The 24,783-nt window shown below is 38.3% G+C and overlaps 1 protein-coding gene across 6 annotated transcripts in view; it reads right to left on the reverse strand.

The window, feature by feature from the left end:
- TRIO (trio Rho guanine nucleotide exchange factor) overlaps positions 1 to 24,783 on the reverse strand; it is a 254,157-nt gene that overhangs the window by 178,248 nt on the left and 51,126 nt on the right. For 5 of the 6 annotated variants that reach the window (XM_026077921.1, XM_026077924.1, XM_026077928.1 and 2 more), the window contains exon 2: positions 5,392 to 5,466. In XM_026077921.1, coding sequence (XP_025933706.1) covers positions 5,392 to 5,466 — 75 coding nt within the window. Of the gene's footprint in view, positions 1 to 5,391; positions 5,467 to 24,783 lie in introns of those variants that run through there. The other variant, XM_026077922.1, reaches the window with a different exon arrangement.

Below are 24,783 nucleotides of genomic sequence, written 5' to 3' on the forward strand. Positions count from 1 at the left end.
AGTAAAAACAACTAAGTTCTCTTATTCTAATGGAGAGGTAAGTCTGGTCCTTATTGGGGATGCAACTGTAGAATAACGCAGAGCTGAACAGCTAAGCTGAAAGAAGCATTCTCGACCCGCCTGACACACATGCCAAGCAAAGAAATGCGAGGATTTTTACCCTCTAACTGACAGGATAAGAAAAGGACAGAAGTCACAAGTGCAAGGCAGTATAAGTGACAAGACTGGGAGTCCAACAGCTCTGGCTTCCACTCAGCTCCAGATGATCAGTTGACTTCAAAGCTACCCAACTTAACTGAGGCTTTAAAGTCTGCTGCAGCCTTTAATGCTCTCCTCAGTGCACTGCAGTCCACCAGTCGTGGATTTTAACAATTTAGCTTTAAACAAGGGAACACTACTAATTCTCACCCCATAAACAAAGTGTTTAATTGCTCAAGGTGGAAATTCTTCCTCCAAAAGAAGCAGCTAGCAGTGAAGAGCATACACTGAGTCATCTTAACATTTTCCAAGTGTTTTAAACAAGTGCCTTGTTACCTGCAGTCTTCTCACAGATCAGTCCCCTGGACTTGCCCACAGATTAACTACTGTATCATGTGATTCCCCAATGAGGCAGAGGAAAGCAAACCAGGGATTATTATTTATATCACTTTTGATGCCACCTCAACTGGCTCCCACCTTCACACACATCACAAAAAGTCCATTTTTAAAGCAAGCTGCTTAAATTTCTGTTAACACATGTCCTGAAATTTTCATGTGGGAAACAAAATTTGTCATGCTAATTTCAGGTCTAAATGCATAATGAAGAAATTAATACAGCCTTGATATTAGTGAAAAAGATTCCATTTTCCAGTCTTGGACTAGATATCAAGATTGCAAATATAAAGCAAAGAAGTCTTAAGACTTCAGAGATCAATTGATTTTTTTTGCAGCAGTGATACCAAAAGCTTTTTTAGACCTTATGCTTAGAAAGCCAAAATTTAGGCCTTTTCCAATAACTAACTCATTTCCTTTGTTCTTGATGCTCCCGTGTCATACACAAACAGGAACAGCAGATTCCCACCTATGAGGCTTCAAGTGGGAACTTGCTGTCTCACAGTAGTCTTCATTCAACTCAAACCCTTGTCTTGCTTTAACAAAAACATATTAAGCTACTTTCTTCAATGTGAATTCCATTTTCCCCCCTTTTCTTTTATATAGAGCCCCCACAGTACTAACATAGATTCTCTCGTTGTTTACACCAAGATGTGTCATATGAGTAGCTGATCAACTCACGAGTCAGCCACCGTGAATCACTTCTGTCTAGTGCACATCACTAATGGCAGCCTTGCCAGCAGCCTTGCCAGCAGTCTCCAAATGGCACCAAAAGCACACACATCGTATAGTATGATTTTTCAGGAAATGCCTTTTTACACAGTCTCAAAGTACTTTGTTAAAGCAGTGGGCTTTTTGTGGTATGTTTGAAAGGCAGAACAAGATATCAAGTGCTGTTTCTCATAAAAAACCAACATAATTGCACCTTGTAGGAAATATTCCACTCGCGTAAATACTAGCCTCAAACTCTGTAGATAGAAGAAGAGCATCCCCACTTCAACAGGCTTCAGTTTAAACAAAACAAAAATTTGTACCCCAGACTCCATTTGCACTTCTTAGTAACAATTATAGAAGGCTTCTTCTATTTCAGATGATGAGACACTCAATATTCAGGCAGATTACTTCCCAGTTAGCAGAAAAAAAAAAAATCAGATCAAGGAAGCTTTTTTATTTTTATTTTCTTGGAGAACCAGTCCATTGGCAATACTAGAACTGCCCCCCCCACCCCCGGATTCTGAGGGAAGCTGCATCCAAGTATCTGCATTCTATAGCTTGCTGTGATAGCAAAATAAACCAGTTATTTTGTTGCTTTGATAAGAGATAAAAGTGGTTCAGTCTGTCAAACTGGTTTCATAAAGGACAAGTGTATTTCTGATACAGAGTTTGCTTCAGAATTAATATATACAAGTAGCAGAATTCAGGCTAGTCTGGTGAGCTTTGTGGCTCTGAGATTATCAACCTATGTACAGCAGAGTGTACTTCACAATATTTCACAGAAGTATTTGTTCTTCTGCACTTCATTGCTTCCTGTCCTTGCAAAAAAATACCTGCTCTAAGGCCTTTTTCAGATTTGAATTCTCAGAGATCACATCTCTCTTTGTCACTCCAGCTGTCATCTCACTGGTTGTTAATTCATACTAACTGTTAAAGAAAAAAGTAACTGTGCTGCTCAAACATATTTTAAGACATGCAAAGATGACACAGATTTTAACAAGTCCAGATGACTTATCCGGACTATAGTCATCATTTGCACATTGCTTGTTGTACAACCTGCAGTTGGAAATTCGCCTTACTTTTTTTAACCACCCTGGCCTGTGTCATGGATAGCAGAGGCAAGGTGGCAGAATTTGCTTCCAAGTAAGTACATCTTGAGATTTACTAGATTATGAAAAATCCACTCTCTGTTTATGAAAACATATCATTAACAGCTCAGTGAAAAGGGCTATATTAGAATTTGATGATGGAGAAGAAAAAAAGTGAATCACTTTGGACCTACTGTGATTAGTAACCGAGAAGAAACAATTGCTGAAATAAGCCTTTTCAAAAGTGATGAAATGCTCAGACCGTGCAAAGAAATTATGTTGTGTATGTATGTTAAAACATATCTATACCTGGACACAAATGAAAAGAATATATATTAAAAAAAAAAGACTGAAACAAAGTTATATGGAGTTAGAGTCTAACTCAGGCTAACACAGATTAAAGAGGCACAGGGGCCTATTGGAGGGGAAAGGGAAAAACTTTCATAAATACAGTTTACCACACACAGTACCGCTGAAATAACCTTCCACTGAGATATTGCTTTTATCTGCTATATTGAGTTTTGACTCAATAAAAACAATAAAATTCTGATTGGATCAAAACACCACCTCAGGAACRGCTTAGGAGATACCTATGGTGGCCTAGGTCTGGTGCAGGAATCAGAAGCAGTCTGCAGGCAGAAAGGCTGCAGTGGGATCCCAAGCACCTGGTGAAGCCTGGAGTCTCAACTTCCAGCAGCTCCATCAGTGAGGACCTCCCATCCAAACCTCTCTTCTCACAACAAGCTGGTCTCAAGAAATCCTCAAGAAAGCTAGTATTGAGTAAAAATCAGTGTACCTAGTATTCTAAGAATACAAGGATGAATATACTGCTACACAGTTTGTACTTATTCATTTAACTTTAAGAAGGAAGGTCTCAGCAGAGAAAGACAAGGATCAAGGATACCAAGCATCTCAAACACTCCATGAACTTTTTCATTGTTATTTGTATTTCCTGCTCTATAAAACAGAACCTTTTTCTGTGCAGTTGATTATCTTACTTGAATTCTACTTAAGAGGTACTTAATCATCAGTGAACATGCAACAACCCTACCAGAACTCCAGTACAAATGAGGGAGAATAAAAATACCAAAATTATAGTGATATCTGTGAATGTCATAGGTTTAATAGGGCTCTAGCATTTTTAGTAAAAATAGTTTTTTTCCCCCAGTAAACATGTCCTACAGACTTTGACAGTTATTGTACTTAGAAATATGAACACAAAATAGTTGAGCACAAGTTGTACTTTTGAAGAAAGTAAATGAGGTACATTGAAAACCTCTGAAATCTTTTGTGCAATAAGTCAATAATCTAATAGTTTTCCTTACTTTTGTCTTCCCAGATAAGGCTTACCAGCTCTAATTCCATAGTGATTTCAAGTCCTAGCGGTAATTTTTTTTTCTTGTTTTTTTTTTTTTTTTAAATCGCTCACATTGCTAATGTATATCCTTTCATTTGACCCTCACTTGCATTGAAAGCATGAAACTACATATTTTGACAGATCAGCTCCAGCCAGTCATGCTGCCCACAGCTGCTTGCTCACTTCTTTCAGAAGTTACTACCTTCACATAGGCAAGGTGACAGCCATTTCTTCCTGCCTGCACCTCTTCTGCTCYGTTTCACAATCCATCATCTTCATTTAAATTCATCTTCAGCTTTCATTTTGAGAGGGCCTGCTTTACTTGCACTGAATTACTCCCTTTAGAGAATATCACCTGGTTATAAATTAACATTAGAGAACTACCCACCATCTTTCAAACTCCTCCAAAAAAAACTTTAGGTCTATCTGGAAATTCAGAAGTCTTGGAATAGAAACATAACTATATTTTCATAAAGTGCCATAAAGCAAGGCCTGAAGCAGAACAGTAATGAGGGACTGGAATATTGTGTTTAAGTCTCTTTTCCCTTCTCTTCACTCTCAAACTACAGTTTTGAGCAAGCCTTCACCAGCATTAGTTTGTAAGCAGAAGAAACAAAGTTTACACACCACCAGGGAAATTGCCTGTGGGCAGTCTGTTATGTCAGTCATTAGAGTTGCCAAGACCTTTTACAAAACCATCTTTTTGCTTTACTCCACTCAGCAGAGTGGACAGGATGAAGTACTGTGAACTACATACTCTAGCATCCATGCACAGCAAATCTTTAAAGAGTACARTTTCAGGGATCATTTTGCAATTTTTATATTTACAGATAATGAGCTTTATTTCTGGAGTTCTTGACAATTTATTAACCTAACAAAAAAAAACAAAACAAAAACCTTTCAAGTATGAAACTGTCCTCTAAATCATTTGTCACCGAGAGATGACACCAGAGAGACTGATGTTGATTAATCCCAACAGATATCAAAGTATGTACTTCAGTGTCACACCCAAAACCCAGTTCACATGAATAAGCACCTTATACAGCCATCACTCCTTTGAGTAAAGTTACTTATCAAGTTATAGAATATGATATTCATTAATCTGAACCCCACTTCTAAATCCTTTCTGTTATTCCTTGTTAAGCAACAGCCAACTGCAAGGTGTATGCTGGAGACAGCTAAAATTAGATGCTAACTCATTTCACCATGAAGATATTAAGTATGCCTTAAAGGATATGCACTCAAATGTCATCTCTGCAACAGAGATATTTCTCTCATCTCAGAGATGTGGCTTCGGTACTGGTCCATCTAAACAAACTCTCCAAGAGATGAAGAAATAAGATGAGGAATGCGACTACGGTAAAGGCGGCTTTTCCAAATAATGATATTGGATCTGCAGTGTGTGGAGGGGGAAGAGGAACTAGCAATATATTCCACATTCAACACAACATATACTTTCATTATTACAGATCCTTATACAATGCTCATGTTTTGCTTAATACGGGGAAACCTGTTTGTTTGGGATACTCAACTGTCTCAAGTTGCTTCCCTATTTTTTTAATGTTTTTGTGTATTTAAAATATCATTATGTCTGTAACTAATTGCACAGTTATGCATTGTAACATAAGGAAATAACTTTACCTGAAAGGTATGCAACTTTTTCCTTTAAAATTGGCAATACTTCCATAGCCTTCATTTCATCATTTTTGCGAAACCCTGAAATATATACAAGACAAGGTAATTAGTCAGAAATTCAGAAAAGCTCAGCTTCTACATTATTTAATGAACACACAGGATAACATTTACCTTTGGAATACAATCTGAATGCTGTGATTACAAGAATTAAGATAACTTTAAAGTAAAAGAATGCAAAAAATACTGTAAGCTTTTAAAATACATTAATAAACATATCAAAAAGCTTAACACAAGTAGCATGGTCTGTTAGCAAGCCTCAGTGGAGTAAAGCAGGACACTGGAATTAGCGTTTTTCTTCACTAAAAACTACCAGTTCAATGCAGTTACTCTAAGGCATTCCAAATCCAGCTTTCACATCCTCTTCCAGCTGAGAGGACTAGTATCAAGCTAATAACGGTTGGTACCTTCACAGCCACTACCAGCCAGTTTCCATCACTAAAAAAAAACTGAACACTGTGTAAATACAATGGTCCTTACATCTCTTCCATAAGTAGAATGCTTACAGACATAAAGCTCTTAACCGCATCTTTTCTGCTGCCTGACAGGAGCAGCATTTTGTAATAGTGAGCATATTCCTTTATGTTAACTCTGCAAACACACATGGAGTTTGAAATGGTCCCTAGGGTTGGTGATTACTGTCAATGTCGTAGAGCAGTACAATGTCAGCTTTGGCTGCCTTCTTTTGGATCTAGTACCTGTCTGTGGCCAGATTCTACCCTCCTTTCTTCTCCCTTCTTTAATGAAGAACATTTAGGAAGCATTAAATTCAGGACCTTAAATTCCATACTGACCTGTACAATATAGAATTGACCCCTTCTTGGCCAGTCTTGTTCATCTCACAACAAGGAGGTGGTTTTGTGCCCACACTTCAACTAACTGCACCTATGACCTTTCCCAATCTCTTTTGATTAATGCCCTACTCTTCTGGGGGGGTGTGGGAAGCACCTATACGTTTATCACAGTTGAAGTCCAAAAATGCCAGTTGCTTTGTTTAAAAACAAAAAATCAAAACAAAAAAAACCTCACCACCCCCAAAAAATCTGTTACAACACAGTAGTTTTATTCTTTAAAGCAATAGCTCATTTGAGAGGTAAAATAGCCTTCCTAATTATTCATAATTTCAGGGAATTCTTACAAGAGCAAGCTCATCCATGCATGTAGCAGTCTTTCTCTAAAATGTACTATTCTTGAGTACAAGGAGGCCACAGCCCCTTTACAGATAACAGTCAAAACCATCAGCGACCCCCAGCAGTGTGGCTAGCACTTCTCTTCCTCCTTGGAGATACCCTAATATTTCATATCCCTTAGTTTCAGGTTCTGACCCTTAACAAAACAGCTGTGTACTTCTGACCAAAGACCCGAAGGTATCATATCGGTGCCATCAGGAAACAAGATTTGGAYGTACAAGTATCATATGTAAAACATATGACAGGTTTTCTATTCCAGACAGCAATACTAAGGCTTTTGTGCTGATATGGTATTTAGTTATGGGCGCTGCCTTTCAAAACAGACCCAGGACACACTCAGAGTACCTAAGGCGAAAGATGGCCAGATATTCGCATGTCATGAGCTATGAGAAGGGACTAAACCAACTGACACTGTTTAGTCTGAAGAATTGAGGGGAGGCATAGCAACAGTCCTCAGAATACATAAAGAGAGCTTAGCGGTGACAAAAGTAAACTAGCTAGAGTTACAACAAGAGGTTTAACTTAGATGTTAGGAAAAGTTTTGTAAAGGAAAGAACAGTGAAGCAGGGGACCAGACTGCCTTTGGCAGGCCATGCGGTATCCACCACTGCAGATTTTTAAAAATGCAGTAGGCGAACATCTGTCAGGATGCTGTACATACAGGCCAAGGCAGGGGCCCTCCAGTTCACTGTAACTCAACTATGCAACTGTGCTATTGTCTCAGCCTCCAAAGACTACAAACCAAACCAATCCTCCTTCACCCATGGGCTGTCTCTGCTTGGTTTTCCAGGAACACCATAAAATAAAATCAAAATCAACGCATGTTCTCAGAAAGACCRGAAGAGGCCAACAATGGTTCCTTGGGTAACCATGCTGCATGGAGTATTTCTACATTACAGACAGTATTTTGCAACTACACAGCACCTACAGACCAACAAAGTAGTAGAGGGACACATGTACTTGTTTTACACTGCCCCAGACCACTAGGAGTCCAGCACACAATGGTGTGCCCCTCTTACATTATTCCTTGCTCTGGAGTATTGGTTATGGGTTATCAACTTTTGCTGAAACAGTCTACAGCCTTCTTCCTAAGTTTTCATTTAGCAGGGACTAAAGCTTTAAGCAACAGTTTAAGGAAACCTTGAGCTTAAATAACTTACCTAAAATGACAGAAAATACCTTTTWCCACCTTGAAATATTTGGGCTTCAGTTGACTGTTAAGGCATACAAAGCACATTTCCAGAGAAAAGAATTTTTTGTAATGTGCCTTGAGCTACCCGCCATAAGCTTAATGCCAATTTAGCATGCCCAGCTTTCATATCAACCATGATAATTTCTTTTCTTTACAGTAAATTAAGAGGTAGAAAACACCTTCTCCTCAGTTAAAAAGCATGCAGAAACCAGTGCTGTACTTTGCTGCCTATCTGAGAATTACCCAAGATGCTGATGTTACCACAACTTGCTTAAGGCTTCTGAGCCCTTAAACTACTTCAGCTTGGACCAGGCGTGGTAGCTGTGCGTTTTACTTTGCCTGTGGCATGTAAGAAGCAAGAAACATTTAGCTACAATTTCTTTGACTATTTAAGGGGCTGCTCAGGGTAAACACTCTAGTAAAAACGTTAGTGCCTGGCTCATGTTCTAGATCTGCATATCCTTAAGGCTCACGGTCTTGGATTAGTATATTCCTGCTGCTCTAAACAGCCTATTTTTATTCCAGTTCTGTGGCGTTAGAGCTTAAGTGAGAAGACTGTGGGGATTACGCTTGACAGAAGAATGCTGGGGAAAAAACAGGGTGAAGAAAAGGCACAAGAATATTGTATTTTTTATCTCCAATACAGAGCAACAGCAAAACCCAGCAATACAAGCAGACTTTAAGGGCTTGGGGTGGTGTCTGCCCCCTTTTTAAGCCTCAGCCCCACAAAGCATTAGTGATTATGAAGATTTTATTGGGGGGGGGGGAGGGGAATAGAAGAAGAGGGGCATTTACTGCTCTCCGGGGAAAGGCCCCGCACGTCTGCAGCGATCCCGGTGCACACAGCTCTGCAGCCTCCACGGCAGCCGCTTGCTGCTTGCTCACACGGTGGTGGCGGTGATGTCATCCTTGCCAGCAGGCCGGGCCGCAGGCGCTGCCGCGCCACTTCGCTGCAGTGCCGGCAGCCCCCGCGCACCTCTCGGAGGCCAAGCAAACAAAGGTGCCGTTGGCACGACCTGCTCCCAGCGCGCAGGGCGGTTAACGGAAGAATGCTACACAATGCATCTTGACAAATCCAGAGATGCAAAWGTGTTTCATTTCCAGTCGCTGTTAAAAGCATTATACCCTTTTTTTCAGTATTCTGTAAACCCAATAAGGCATTTTTATCTAACAAGTGTGACTATTAATGATTATTTTTAAAATTATATATGCAACTGATTTAGTCAAACCCTATCATAGTATCTTTTAAAGACAATTTTAGTTTCCAAACAAGCAAGAAAACCACCCTTGATATTTTCAACACCTATTAAATGAATAGGCAACTTAGTTTCACATTTTTTGACAGGTAGTAAATGCCCTTCTGTTCTCTCATATGGCACACATGGATATGCTTTTTCTAACCAACAGTTCAGAGGCAAGGAGAAGTTACCTCAAATTACTCAAATTAGCATTCAATATTAACAGGCTACATCACACAATACTCCAAATAGTCCATCTCAATTTAAGAGAATTTTTTTTCATTAAAGTTTTCAGAATCACAGTCCCAAGTTATACTAACACAAGACTTCTGCTAAAGCACCTAGTCTGTTATTACAGGGCAGTTATTGAAATGTTTCACACAGCTCGACACCTATAAAACATGTAAACAGCAAAAGAAAGTTACCTAAACTTTTTGTACAACTGTACGTATTAGCAAATGAGAATTTATTCCAGCAAACACACCACCTCCTCCTTCCCCCCCAACTTCAGAGCTGGAAGATATCACCAGCCAGCCAAATTTAACAAATCAAATTGTCTGTACTGACCCTTTATCTCATGCTGCATGAAACTAATATTTTACTGCAATGTATTAATTTAGCCAAGCTGAAAGACCCACGAAAAAGACAGTATTCCCATCTCTCCTGGGAGGTATCAGAGACCTCTTCACCCAGCAGACCACCAGAGCTTCCCCTCGCATAGGCTGCAAGCAGTGTTGAATCACCTGGCAAAGGGCTGGCTGCAGAGCTGCACAGCCCCCTGCCCTGCAGATAGCAGGGTAACCCAGCAAAAGCAGCCACCCTTTGCCTGGAAATCACCATATTCCTATAACTCGGCTGTTCCTTTGCAAACCAACTTGCTGCAACTTTCTACGGGCCCTGAACTGCTGTGAGCCAGACACCACAAGAGCACTAACAAAAAACTTGGCAGCCGGTGCAATAGTTCACAAGTCTGAGACAAATGCACAAACGCCCAAGACTGAGATCTCCTTTAGATACAGAAAACAAAGTAACTGTGTTAATCTTCTTGCACTGCAATATTCAGTAGCTATTCAGCCATACAATTTAAAGCAGCAGATAATTTTATCTTAAACATATCTTTAAAGCTAACAACTTGATTATAGAACTGGGATACAAAATAACCTGCAACCAGCTCCCCCCAAGGGACATTGCTGCCCCAGGAACACAAAAAGACCTTCAAAGTGCAAAAGACACTTTCATGTTATCTTCAGTGATATGCATTGTTCAGCCATGGAAACAAATATATAAACTGCACAAACTCTCCAGACAAGGACATAACCCAGTTTTTGTAAGATTTCTCTTTTTAAGACAGTGAAAAGAACAGGAAGTTGAGGCTAAGAGCTTCTGCTCAGGAAGAGATTGAAGTAGCCTTCATCCACTGCTGTCACACAACTGACTTGGGGCTTTTTTGAAACGTGGCTAGAAAAAGCTTCCTGAAAAGACAAATGAAAAAAAACAAGCAGAGGATGTTCTCATTGTGAAAACTCGCACCTTTAACAACTCAACTGCTTTTCACATTCCAACATAAAAACCAAGACCCTTTCACAGCTGCGCATGAAAAAAGTCAGACTCATCCCAGGATACGGTGATGCTTGTGGCACTCCTGAAGTCTCAACGTGCCACTGACAGCAAGTGCCTTAGCTGCCAGACTGCTACCTCCAGCACCAGCCTTCTCCTTCCCACCTCCTTCTTGACAGAAACCCCACCCTGAACCAGGGAAACCTCTTTGTGAGTTATTCCCCAACATAGCACACTCTTGGCAAGAGGTCTTTTCTCAACTACCAGATCTGTTCTGATAGGCTTCTGTTCAAAAATACATGAGCTAATTGAAGAACTAAAGAAAAAAAACAAAAACAACCCACCCAAAAACACAAAAGCTGACATGGTGGGCATTCAGAACTGCTATATTAATACCACAGTTCAAGTAATCAAGAAGTTAAGTAATGACTGGACTGATTTAAGTTAGTCATAATCTGAGAGAAATATTTGCTAGAAAAAGAACCCTGGGATAAAACAACAGTTTTGGTTTTTGTTCACAGAAGCACATGATTATTGCCAAATATTCATATATGTGCACACCAATGCCCACATAGCACACAAAGGATAAACAATATTACTGAGCATCAAACAAGGGGGGAGGCAGGAGGACACTGCACAAACAGCAACTTGCATCTAGGTAAGGCAGCAGAAACTGTAAATCATTTTTCACAACTTCTTGCATTCACCAGGATCGGTTAAACTTCCTTGTGCATTAAGTAAGTTTCTCTTTGGATTAGAAAAGCTCAAGGCTGTAGCCAGCCAACATCTAAGCAAAAAGAATATAAGATGTTGCTATCCTTAATATTTCCTCTATTTCACAACATGAATATCAACTATAAGCTTCTGAAACCTGAGCTATTCCTCCCCCAACTGTAGTCATGTTAGCTAAACTAGTTAAGCAAAAAGGTAAAAAACAAAAGAAGGAATAAAGATACAGTAAGTGTAATAAAATTAATGCGTTAGACTGATTAATTCAGGTTTCATTATTTGCTCTTCTTTCTCCCCCATATCACAAGATGATGACATTGATCTTAAATCCTGGAAACCTGCAAGTTTATTCAACTTTGCTTACCAGTTAACAAATGCATACAATAAACCTCAGCTGCAAGGTTATCCATACACTGCCTCCCCCCCTTTTTTGTTTTGTTTTTTTGTTTTGTTTTATTTCCCCTCAAGTGTCCAGAAAGAGAGCGCACAAAGCAGGTTCCCATTCTTCCATTTTGCCATGGAGAGAAGGTTTTTAGAAGACAACAGTGGGTCAATTTCTGTACAGCACAGAACCAGCCAAAAAAATAGATTAGGTCAATAAAACCATTTGATTCTTTCTTTCCTTCAATCAGATTTAGAAAAGTGATTGCTGAACTCCACAAGTTCTTGCCTTTACAAATAAAACCAGACTACTGAGGTATAGATGAGAAAGAAAATTGTGAGCTTTCATGAAGCAGAAAACTAAAACCAGAATACAACCCTGTCAAAGGGAAATGTAAGATAAGCTAAAGTTAATGCATACATGGAATTTACTGATAGCTTTTTTTTTTTTTTTTTTTTTTTTTAAGATTTTTACCTCCGAATTTAAGCACCAAATTCCATTTTATAGTAGGCTTACCTATAAAATCATACTTTCATACTCAAGTGTGCAGGGGATTCATAGAGCAATAGGAATTGTCTATTCATCAACTGCACTATCACTTCCTGTTATAGACACTGCCTTTATTCATTTCTACTCAGAAATCTCACACCATCTTTCGCTTTTCAACAAAGTAGCAAAATTGATAGAAATAATGGCAAAGAACGCAATTCTGCTCTCTCCCCGAAGCTTCATCAGCTTGCAGATGACCAGTTTCAACAGATATGATAGTAATTCATCTCAAAGACACTAACTTTTAGTAGTGGCTGGCATGGCATATTTAAGACCATACTTTTTTTAAAAAAAAAAAAAAAAAAAAAAAAAGAGGAACTCTACCTCATTTGGTTCATTTACAAAACTGCTGATAAAGACACAGTACTGTCATACAGATCATTCGGCAATACTAGTAAACTTGACATTCATCATTTATTCATTCATACTTTTACTCAGACCAGGTTCTAAAGCCTGCAGGTGACTAATAGAAGCACTGGAGCAAGTATGTAACATACAGAAGGATACAACCCAGGAAGCAAGATTTCAGTGATGTTCCAGCAGCCAAATCCATGAGTTTAAGCAAAGCATTTCTGTTTTAGTGTTAAATGAGGGGCTAAGAACCCTGTCCTTAATTTTAAGCAATTTCAGGAGCAGAATGAAAGTACACTTTTGACTCTTTCAGCTCTAGCTAGGCTCAAAAACCTGCTTATGAAGATGTCATGTCATCTTAAATCCTTAGTTTATCACAACTGCTCACAGAAATGTTCCTTCTCCTCCTCCACTGTCTTCCATCTTATGCAACCTTAAGAATTACTCCATACTAGTACGAGTCTGCAAGCAGCGTTACCACATGGCCAACTGGGGCTTCACAGAAGTGGACAGCCTAGAAATTGCCCCAAAGGAAGAAAAATGAGATTTATTAGAAGGTTACTAGCTGTTTACACCACTTTCAGTTTTTGCCACTTTCAGTTATCACTAAATAAAATAGATTTTATTTTCCTATTTATAGCTGTTCTGTAGTTTGTCCTGCCACTGAGATGCATCTCACTCYTGACTGCAAGTTATGTCTGGTTCTGGGGGAGGTGGAGAGAAACCATGAGATATGGAATGGATATCGGACAAGAAAAAGCTACTAGTATCATGATAGCAAATGCTCAAGAGTGATCAATTCACTGACCGCATATGTAACACAAAGTTGAGCTACAAGCCTTTTCTCAGAAGCTTATATACTGATCTATTCTTCAGTTAAAAACAACTACTGGGAAACTAGCTACCTCAGGCGCGTACCACAAAACATTTTGGAGAGCTGCCTTAGGAACAAAAGTTAACAAAAGCCCAAATCCTAAATCACTCCTTTAAGAACTCATACTTTGCTTTTAATTGGGTAACAGGTACCTTAGAGTTATTATCCATATTTTGTAGTGAAGTCCTTTCCATCCTGAATTATCCTATGAAATGTTTGAGCTGGAAGTACAACCATCCATTTTTCAATCAGTTAAGATGAAGCACAGTCAAAAGGTGACCTGTTTTCCCACTCTGAAGCAAGGAGAATTGTGCTTTTAAAGTTACCTATCCATTGGGGATGTTCAATCTGTTCCTGCTGTCTTACCACCATTGTTGGGGGTTTGTTTGTTTTGGTGGGAACTGCTCATTCATCTCAAAGTGCTGCAATATTCCACTCCACTGCCATGCTGGGGTAGCAGTCCTTTTTCTAGTAGTGTTCAAATGCAGCAGTAGCAGACTGCTTTCCTTGCAGTTAGATACCTCCCCTGTTGACTGTTGCTGCAGACATTCACAGCTAAAGGGTCTACACAGTAAGAGCTAACATAAGGGTACACTGTCTCCTACTGAAGATTGTTTTGACATGCATTTGTACTAACAATAAGATCTGCAAGCAATGCTTTTTGTTGTTGTTTTTTTTTCTTCTCCCCTTCCCATTCAAAACACAGACCAAGTGAAAGGCAGTTGCTTCTAAATTCAGCTCAGCAACAGCTGGAATATAACATTTTAGATCATGTCCTTTGGCTCTTGTTCCAAACCACCATCTGGAGAAACCTCTTTCAGCACTGAACATCGATGAAAACTACAGTAAGGGCAGTAAAAATAAGCACAATAAAACAGAGTTGTCCTGCAATGTTTTATCCTGAGCAACTATGGAAGAAACATTTCCATCAGCCCTGAAATCAACCAAAAATGCCAAAAACGGGCTGCATATTCTTCAGAAGAGATCCCTCATAGCCCAAAGTATTGCTTTTGGACTTCCCACTATGCATAGACTCTGAGACTCATTTATGAATTTTATTTACTGCTTGGTTTTTCTCCTTATTGTTGTTACTATCCACACATTTTCATAACACTTTCCTCACCTTATCTAGCCTCATCTGCAAAAAAGTACAATAAGCTACAGTCATACTTGGAGAGATTTGTACTTAAACAATTGGTTTTGGTTCAATATTCCTTCCCCCCGTCCTTTCCTTTTTTGCATGGCATTTTACATTTCATCTACGGTCAAACTAGCAGTTTGCAACAAAATGCATGCCATTCAAAGAACTTAGTCTGTGCACAGAATCTGTTCCTTCAGGTTTCTATCATGTTACTCTGTGACTATAAAGAACAAATCCTCATACAAGCAAGGCACAGGAAATGTAGGATGGATTTGAGGTTCTATGCTATGTTACAGCACACATACAAAAGATCAGCATGAGGAAAAAGGGGGAGATGCTTCTTCATGCTATACCATAAAAACAGTCAAGTGTATTTTGATTCAGGCAACAGATAAAAAGAATTATCCTCAGTTTGCTTTATATAGCCCCTAGTTTCTGATGTGCAACCATTAGAAACATTTAGAGGAGAGCAAATGAAGTTCTGAAAAATCAGCCGAGCTTCCCCCACACGCCTTTTCTATTTTATCTTTTTTATTGAGTAGATTTTATTTAAAACACTGATTAGTGTATGCTGCTGGCTGAAAATGAACTTGCCTCAGCTCAAATTCTATAAAAAAACAAAAACAAAAAACCCCTCCACACACCTCAGGAACAGTCAGCAGGGGAATTAAAGCTTATGTATTTCACTTCTACTAAGCAAGTGGTTGCCAACAGCAACCTGTCTCCCTCCCTCCCTGTAAAAGGGAGGGTAAGATTAGCATGAAATGCCAAGAGGGATGTACGTTACCTGTCTCATCTGCACTAGGATTATGTCAGAAATGATAGCTTAGTTATTCTAAGCAGGTGTGTGCATATTCTTAACATACATGTCATAACAGCTAAAAATACATGTTTAAGACAATAGAAACCAATGAAAGAACACCCAGTTGCTCTAGTGAGACCAAAATTGGCTATGTGCTGGCTGGGCTGTGCCAGAGCAGCGCAGCACAGCTCTACCCGCCCGCAGCCCAGTGACAGCCGGGCTGCCACGTGAAGAGCCGGGCTCACAGCAGAGCGCATTACATCACCAGCTTTGTGCAGGGCGAAACCATCGCCGAGCCAGAGAGGAGCATCTCCATACGACGCATCCATGGCTTCAGCCCCTAAGTGTTACCCACTCAGACACAGGAGCTATCTTAAGTTATGCAAACCTTTCTCCTCCCCCTCGCCAAAAATCCTCTCCATCCGATCAATCCCTCTGGCAAATTTCATCAAAAACAAACAAAAGATCCATACCGTATTTTGCTCTACAAATTAATTTTGACTTGAGCATCAATAGAGAGGATTTTGCAGATTGCCATGATTAAGGAAGGGAGGTTTCATTCTTCATTTATTAAATTTGTTCTAGAAGATTTTTTCCTTCCGATGACAAAGGCAAGCAGCTTGAACTGCCTTAAAACTACATTCAACACCGCTACTGAAGGACAGAAATTTCACTTAAATCAAGACTGGGTGTTCTCCATACAGCTCCACTTACTCAGCTCCTTCTATATTACTGTAATGAGAACAAGATTAACATTTTGCCTTCACTTTCATCTGCTTCTGTAAATGGATACGCATTACTATAAATGCAGCATGTGCACTTTCATGATTCTAGTCAGAAGGGTACTCCCAAACCCAGCACCCAAAGCCAGGAAAGAAATTCTCACCAGCTCACCCGTCTTCAAGTCATGAGTAAATTAACTTCAAACTCATCTTTATTAAGTATATGCAGCACATGCAAAACTAAGACAGGCAAGACAAAGCAAGCGGCTCCTAACACTATTTATGACAGAGGTCTGGAGAAGTAATGTTCCAAATGTATTCAGATTATTCCAATTGTTTGTTTCTATAGCTTTAACATTCGCATGTATATTGCAACAATCAACATCTATTAAAATAGTGTCAGAGTTCGTTTGGAGCAGCAATTATTTTAAGTAGTTATGCTGCATTATAATCACAAGTGTGCCCATCAAGTTCTCCTTCAGTTAAGAAAAATTATGAAACCTTGCTCATTTTACAGACCAAACTATCACAAAGGCTGTTTAAATTTGGCAGCTTACCACATCCTACTAGCTGTCAGCACAACAAATCCAGTCTAACAGCTAGTGAGCTGCCACTATTTCAAGCTCAAAGTTTTAACATTAAAGCTATAGACTCCAATACAGCTGCACTAATTAAAATAAGGAAGCACAGACTTGCATTTCTTTCAGCATAGACAGCAAGTATTCAGCAATCAGCTTTATTCTTGAGCCTGCTTGAGCATAGACAACACAAGGATGTTACATGCTCAAAATATCCAGTTATCCACCTCTATAACACTACCAGCAAAATACTGCCATTAGCAAATGTCTTCCATGTTGTTTCATTTCAATAGAGAATATTCATCACATGGGCATGTCATAGCACCTCTTTACCCTCTCCTTGAAAGAAGCGCTCAGACTTACCAAACCTTACATAGTATCATATAGATACCATGTGATGCCATCTGCAAATCAGTATAATGACAATGATTCAATCAGTATATAAGTCATAACTTTTTAATTAAGTTCATAAAAGCTGGCCTAATTTAAGCTTGATTAAAATAGGTGTCTCGGTCTTCTACAACACTGATTCACCCTACAGAAAAATTCTAAGTAAACATGATTTCCTGGAAAAGGTCTTTGAGACTACAAAAGGAGCTGACACTAATTGCATTAAAAAAGCAGCAACGTACTTTGGCACATATATTAATGCATTACTTCAGAAGTCTATAATATATTTTTAAAAGCAACAGGTAAGATTTTTAACAATGTCTCTGTCCTCATGACTTCAGTTCCTGACAAGATTTAAGATACATAAGTTGTATCTGAAGATTTTAACTCCAAAAGGGATCAGTAATCACTAGGTGTACTTCAAAATGATCTAACRAGCTTGGTTAGAATACTAATTTCTGTAGAGTAGAACAGGAACAAAATGTGAAACTGTATTTCTCTTTAGCTGCTTCTGCCTTCACCTTCTCTAAAAAAAGTGTTTTACCTCTAACTCCATCTCACCAGGTTAAAATTCGAATTTATGGCAGTAGTATAACACAGCAACCATTTATATGTTTAGTGTGTATGTGTATATATATATATATAGTTTTTAAACACTTTATTAAATGAGAAGCACTCTACTAGAATGCTTTTGGTAGAAAGCCACTGTTACTATAGACAAGTCACACAAGCATTCTTATTTGCTTTTGAGCTCCAATATTCTGACATCCCGTTGAAACAGGGAAACTATCATATGCACTCTTACTTTAAAAAAAAAAGCAAGAGAGAAATCAAGTCACATCAGAGGTTTACTTAGTCTTTTTAGCTTGGCAGCTGTTGAAAGCTTGAACACAATACTACATCATGTCCTTTTCCAGTATGTCATCCCGGTTTTTGAAAGTGTAGGAACAGAAAACGAGTGTACTCAAGACTCGCCACACTGGAAAGTGTGTTAACTATAACATTGCAATATTCAGCATCCAGTTGGAAGACAGGAACTGGGACTACAAGATAGTTGGCCTGCCAAAAAACTGTTAGCAACAAGCATCTCCTTATTAGCAACTTCTCTGTAGAGGACTTACCCAAAAGTTTCAAAAGCTGATTCATCACAACTACCTCTGTTCATGCTTCCTTATCTAAAGGAAGAAGTATAGGTGACCAATACCTCCTAGAACATTTAATACACAAGAACATTCTTACTAAACCCTCTATGCACACGGTTTTCATGTTTTGCTTTATCTCTGCTATCACTGCAACAGCAGCTTTGCCCCTGCTAATCACAGGTCAGTTCACTGACACTCCAACTGTAAGGATAATAAAAGTAAATGGAGCTTTGTCTACTGTCCATTTACTCTTCACGTACGACAGGAGAACTACTCCTCTTCAGAAGTCAGTTAACAGAACTTCAAGCATATTCACATCAGTTTGAGATATCTGAAGCTTCCTCCAGCACATTCTTTGACTCAATATACTTCTGTTCTCACAAAGATCAGAAGCAAAGCTTGCATCACCACTGCATACTGCAACTCTGCTGTATACAAACCTATTCCACATAGCTCAAATCAGTACATTTCCAACGCTAACTTGGTTCTGAATTTGAAAACTGAGCACAAACCCAGATGAACTCCACAGCTTGTAACTTTTCAAAGGAGGAGCTACCAAGCAAGCTAGCAGGATGCATTTCTGTCAGAATGTTTTAATACTGTTAACAGCAACAAAAGTGCACTGATCTCAAAGCAGACTAAGATTTCAACATTAGGGAAGAACAAATGTTAAGTACTTGAGACTCTTAAAAAAAATTGTTGGACTAATAGGACTTAATCTGTTACTAAAGCTCAAAATAGCGATATGCATATGTTTAATAAAATTTCTGCCATTACAAAGTTTCCCATATTAAATGAGTACTGGCATAAAGAATGACACCAAGGATCCAAGTTACAGCATTATAACACAGCACCTCTATGTTGCCTTCTTGACAGTTTTGTTGTTATGAGTAATTGTTTTACACAGAAAATTAATTTAAGAACCAAAACCAACAAAGGTATTTGAAGTCTACGTGGATGCATGAGAATGAGCCTAAATGCTTCTCATACAGGGCCAATACCAGAAGCTGAAATCACCTCCTCAAGCAGCCTGCTGTTGGCAGACRTGACATAATCCCATCCGTATATGAGGCCTGATTTTGACCTCTTAGGGTGACTGATTGCTACAAAAAAATCACTTCTTAAATTACTATTCTTATGCCCAGATCTGTTGAACTGTCATTCTTCAAGGTCTCGGCTCAATGACTTTCTATAGGCAAGGGTTCCCTAATCTAATTAGACTTTCTTTCTATCTTTGAAATTCAGAGTAAACTATTTTACATTACAGATTTTTGTATTTAAAATTTTGATTTCCCCAAAGACTTAAATTTGATAGTCAAGTTCATTCTGAATTTTTTTTTTAACTGAAGTATTGAAAGGAACTGATGGTTCTCAGGAAAAGCTCTTTACCTCCACTAAATATTTGCTTTGCAGCTACCAAAATAGAATCATCCTTAGACAAAAATAAGAGCAAAATAAAGAATTGTTACAGTGCCATTAGCTAGAAAGTAAAACTTACCAGTCTGCTTTCACTTTACAAGCTCAGCCTAGTGTTACTTTTTATTCTACCCACATCAACAGACTGATTTCAAATAAATTAAAGGCTTAATTCTACCATGCACTGTAACTCCCTGTATCAAGCAAATAGTAATGTAAAATGATACAGTTAGGGTAGGTGGGAAGTAACTACTGGCAGCTGATGGACTAACCACGAAGCACTAGAAGAAAGGTAAATTACTTTAGTTTTCCAAAAACAATTTAGGCAGAGACACTCCACTATTAAGCATCACACCTTAATCAAAGTACTAACTTTAAAGTCAACTATAACACCAAGTTCATTTAGTTTTCTGGTACAACACCTGTGGGAACAGTTATTGACCGCTCATGATATGACTGAGGTTGGTGTATCTGTGGGCCATGCATGGGCATGCAGCAAAAGGAGAGGAATGCCTTCCATCAAGTCCATGCAGTCACACTGCCAGGGACGTAATCTGGTGACTGTTCCCTTTTGGTGGCAGTGTATAATTATTATTTTTATATTTTTATATGTGTGTATGTATACACACACACATGGGGTGTGTGTGKGGGGGGACTTCTATGCAAATAGAACTCTCCAAAACCTCAAAAAAGAGGTTATTAAAATACCATGTTCTGTTAGGAAGAGACTCTTCACAAGCTCAGCCCAAGCCACAATTCAGGCCAGTAAGTCAAATTTCCCAGCACATGCTCAAAGCAGGGCAGATGAACTGAAAACAAGGTGGAAGACAACGACCTAGTGCAAATAAGCTTATCTATTTAATTTATGAATATCTGTAAATAGTTTTGTACATTAGCTAGCATTAAAAACGTTAATTGAAATAATCATCTTTGCATTCCTTAAGATAAGGCTGGCTGACTTATTTGTCGACATAAAGGCACTCCATCCACATCTTCAAAATGAAGACACTGTGACATTAACAGGCATCCTTCTTTACCAGCACACTGCTCCATCAGACGAGCAAAAGGGTACAAATCTTAAAACACGAAATGAACTTGTTAGATACTTTTCAAAAGCAAGACAAAATACTTTATAGTGACAGACACAAAAGTCTCTCTGTGGTAGAATTATTTTTAAATCAGCACGCCTCAATTAAAAAAAAAATCTTCAGCATGTTTCCAAGTTTAAGGATGACAAAAAAATTCATGATTGAAAGTGTTATCTTAAATAAGAGCTATATTGAAATGAAAGAAATGCAATTAAGTGTTTAAACAAGCACCTAGATATACCATTTAAGGAACCCTCAGTATTTTAGCACCAGGTGAAACTGCAAGTTCTCCTCCAAAAGTCAAAAGTTAAATTCACTGAACTGTCAGGTACATAGAAACTAGTCCAATGACTTCAATTGTGGAATATTTCTGAACAGAGATCTGTAATCTAAAAAAGCATTAACTTACTGAACTTCTTCTAACAAAGTGACCGCCTATAATTAACAGAAATCAATATACCACAGAATAAGATTATATTTCATTTAAAATATAACACTGACTCCCCCTCCCCCCCCACACACAATGTCCTTTATGCTTAAGTTTAAAATCAAAAACAGCAAACATGACCTGCTCATTCAATACATGCCTAGCAACTTTGCATACTTATAAATTATCATGAAAGGGAAGCATATTAGCAAAGATTAAGAGATGGCTCTAGTACCAGACCATGAAGCTGATCTAGTTCACAACTCAAAATCCCAATCTAACAGACAAGCAGAAGTCAAACCAAGTTAGATGAACCCACTGCACCAATATACTTCATTGCAGGGGTACTCTACATTAGAAACTCAGCTGTGAGTTAGTATTAACATACTGTGGCAAACTCAAAAGAAAGTAAACTATATGTCACATATTAACTGGAGTCTTACATTAGGAAAGCTCTTCAGTGGTCCTTCTTGTTAAAAAAGATAAAGGTTTTTTGTTTTTTTTTTTTTTTGAAAAGGAATGTCATGGAGAACCTGTGTCATAAAAGATTCACCTAAAGCAGACAACAGTTTTTGTTGGAATGCCACCGAAAATTATGCATCAAATCACAAAACCTGCAACCACTGCATTACACTAGCCAGCTAAAAAGCCATCCTCTGAATTTGTTTTCCAGAATAGCCAATTTATAGCACGAGAACTGTATTACTACTGGCTCAAAGTTTGGGTTTTTTTTTTTGGGGGGGGGGTCTTTTTTTTTTTTAATTAATAGTTGTCAAGAGTATAATGTTATTTTGAATCAGAAGGCCATTAACTTTTATGTGTACATCCTTATTTCCAGTATCATCCTCGCTGATTTTTGAGTGCTATTTAACCTGAATACACAGGCATTCCTTCTTCGTAAGGAATGCAGCATCTGCATTTATGCCCCCTTCACCAGATGACTAACAGTACGAGCACACTATTTTGATTGACACCTAATACCATAGCTGCCATTATCACTTACATCATGTTAAAACATGAAGTGTTACCCACATCTATTTGGGGAGTAAAAGAATACCAAATTACTTTGACACATTGTCAAGAAGCACTGTCAAGTTTCACCCACCATAGCTATGTTTTCTGTTTCTCCACTTTACAAGGTCATTAACTAACTCACAAGCAGAGATGATTCCACCATATTATAGCTACAAATTCAATTCAGTTTTGAATATTATACAGTAACATGCCATTACAAGACAAAGTTCAAGAAATATTCAAGTGACTTACCATTCAGAAGTATCACCACACCAGCTTCTTGTTTTGTATCCCATTTATAAGAACACATTGTTGATACCCCAAAGGTTTAATGTGTCTATGACCAACAGAATAGATAAACTAATGATGCTTAAGAACAGCAGCAAATTAAATCTTTATCCCTTTACCAGAAAAAAAATGAATTCTGGTTTCAAAACTTCAGACTTGTGTCTAAGACCCCAGTGAATTTGCTATAGTTTCCATGACTGCTAGGTTTCCATCTTCTCCAAGTTGTTCAATTTCCAAGTCAAAATATTTTTCAACTATTCTTGTTTGAGGAGTCAGATGAAAAATGCTACAATGCACGTCCAAAATCCCAGTCATCTTTGTCAATGCGTATCTTCTGCCTGTACGGTTTGCCTGACTGTCAGTTTGCTTAACAGTTGCTCTGCCTGGATTTACTACCAAATAGGCTTTGACAATGATTGCTATTTAATCCTCTGTAATACCCAGATGCAACTGTTCCCAGATAGGAGGACAGTTTAAAAAACACAGACTCCAACCCCCACTACATACAAGTCTGGAGTCGTGCTCTAGAAATCCTGTAGTTGCCAAACTCAGCAATAAAATGGACTACTCTATTGCAAACAAAAGTACGTCACAAATGGAAAACCTGAAGTATTCTCAATGCAATTTAAATCTCAGCACTTAAACTCCTCTCTGCTCACTCATCCATCTAACAGAAAACCTACTATTTCAATTGTAGATGTTGAACAAAGCTAGACAGACATTTGTTAGTAATTCTAACAGTTTTTTCTACCAGCTTCATAGCTGTCAGCTTTAAGGATCTTTTAATAAGCAAATATTTTTGCATATGAATTATCTATAGACTTAGTGCTATGCTTTGTCTTTATTAATTCTATCTACGTCATCATGGTACAAACATTTGCTAGACTAAAAGCTTCAGTGTTCACGAAAATTTGCTAGGAAAAACATCCCACATAAGAGTATAGCAAAATCTGTAACTATTCCTTAATCATTTAATCTGTGCAATTTCAGAATCCTTCAATTATCACTGAATATCCACACCACAGTTCCCCACATGCTTATATTCTTCCTGAAGAAGATACTGTCACAAACTAAATGTCAGGCCATGTACATATGACCTTAGATAATTAAATCTTAAGTTACAAATTCACARTTTGTCCCAATCTCTAAAACACAAGAAAAAGCTTTCCAAAAAAAAAAAAACCACTATCAACACCTTCAGATATTCTGACTAGTTACCAACCACTCCACAAATACAAACAAATAACCTGAGCAATTATCACCTGATAAACTTACAATTTCAACAGAAAAAATAAATACTTCAGTACTTAATGTGTAAGATTTAGATACCAATCTGTATTAATTATTTAATTCAGAACAAACTAAAAACATTGCAATGATTTTAGTTTAAGTACTATTTTTCAAGATGTACTTACAGTGTGAGGCAATGACACAGGGCACACCATGTGCTAACAAAAGAAATCCACACCATAACTGGAGCACTTCTAGACAAATTTACTCAACATCTCTACTCCATGATAGTTCTGGTGAGGTACCACCATTTATGAGACTACAGTTTACACCTTATTCACAGGCTGTTGCCTTAATACTTTAGGAAAAACTGAATTCAAATTCGGCCTCATCATTACCCAAGTTATCCAGTTTACACAAAGGAAAAAGGAAAGTGCTCATTCTCTTTAAATTAGACATTGCCACTTTAATGCTTAAGAACTCAAAGATACTTAAGATGACGATACCTCTCATTCGAATCTGGAATATTAGTCACTGGTTTATTCCTACTCATGTTCTGTATGGCAAAAGCATTTGAGCAAACAAAAATGCCAACCTCCCTGTCTGCACTAGCCTTACACCGGCTCATTTCACAGTGTGTACAGCAATACTAGGAACACCCAGCAATACAGGCAACTTCCAGATTTCTCCATACTTTTGCCAATTTTTCATGAACCTTACCTTTTGTTTCCAAGACTTCCAAACAAAGCAGCATTATTTTGTTAAAACAGCTAATAGCAGATTAGCTCATTAAAAAAGTGACATGCCTAACAAAAGTTTTTTTAGGCAAACCAAGAAAGGTGGGATCCTCTTTTACTATTTCGCCTGTGCTCACCATGACAACAGAATGCCTCCCTTACATGTATATCAAAATGTACAGCATTGACAATTAGCTATACCAGAGGGAAACCACTTGATTTGTGTCAATCTGCAACACTGGTCCCTTTCTTGATGGACCCAGTCGGTCCTAGCTGAGGGCCCCATGATTCCATTGGAATTTGC

This window comes from Apteryx rowi, unplaced genomic scaffold (genome assembly GCF_003343035.1).
Source record: "Apteryx rowi isolate R43461 unplaced genomic scaffold, aptRow1 scaffold_469, whole genome shotgun sequence".
Taxonomy (NCBI): Eukaryota; Metazoa; Chordata; class Aves; order Apterygiformes; family Apterygidae; genus Apteryx; species Apteryx rowi.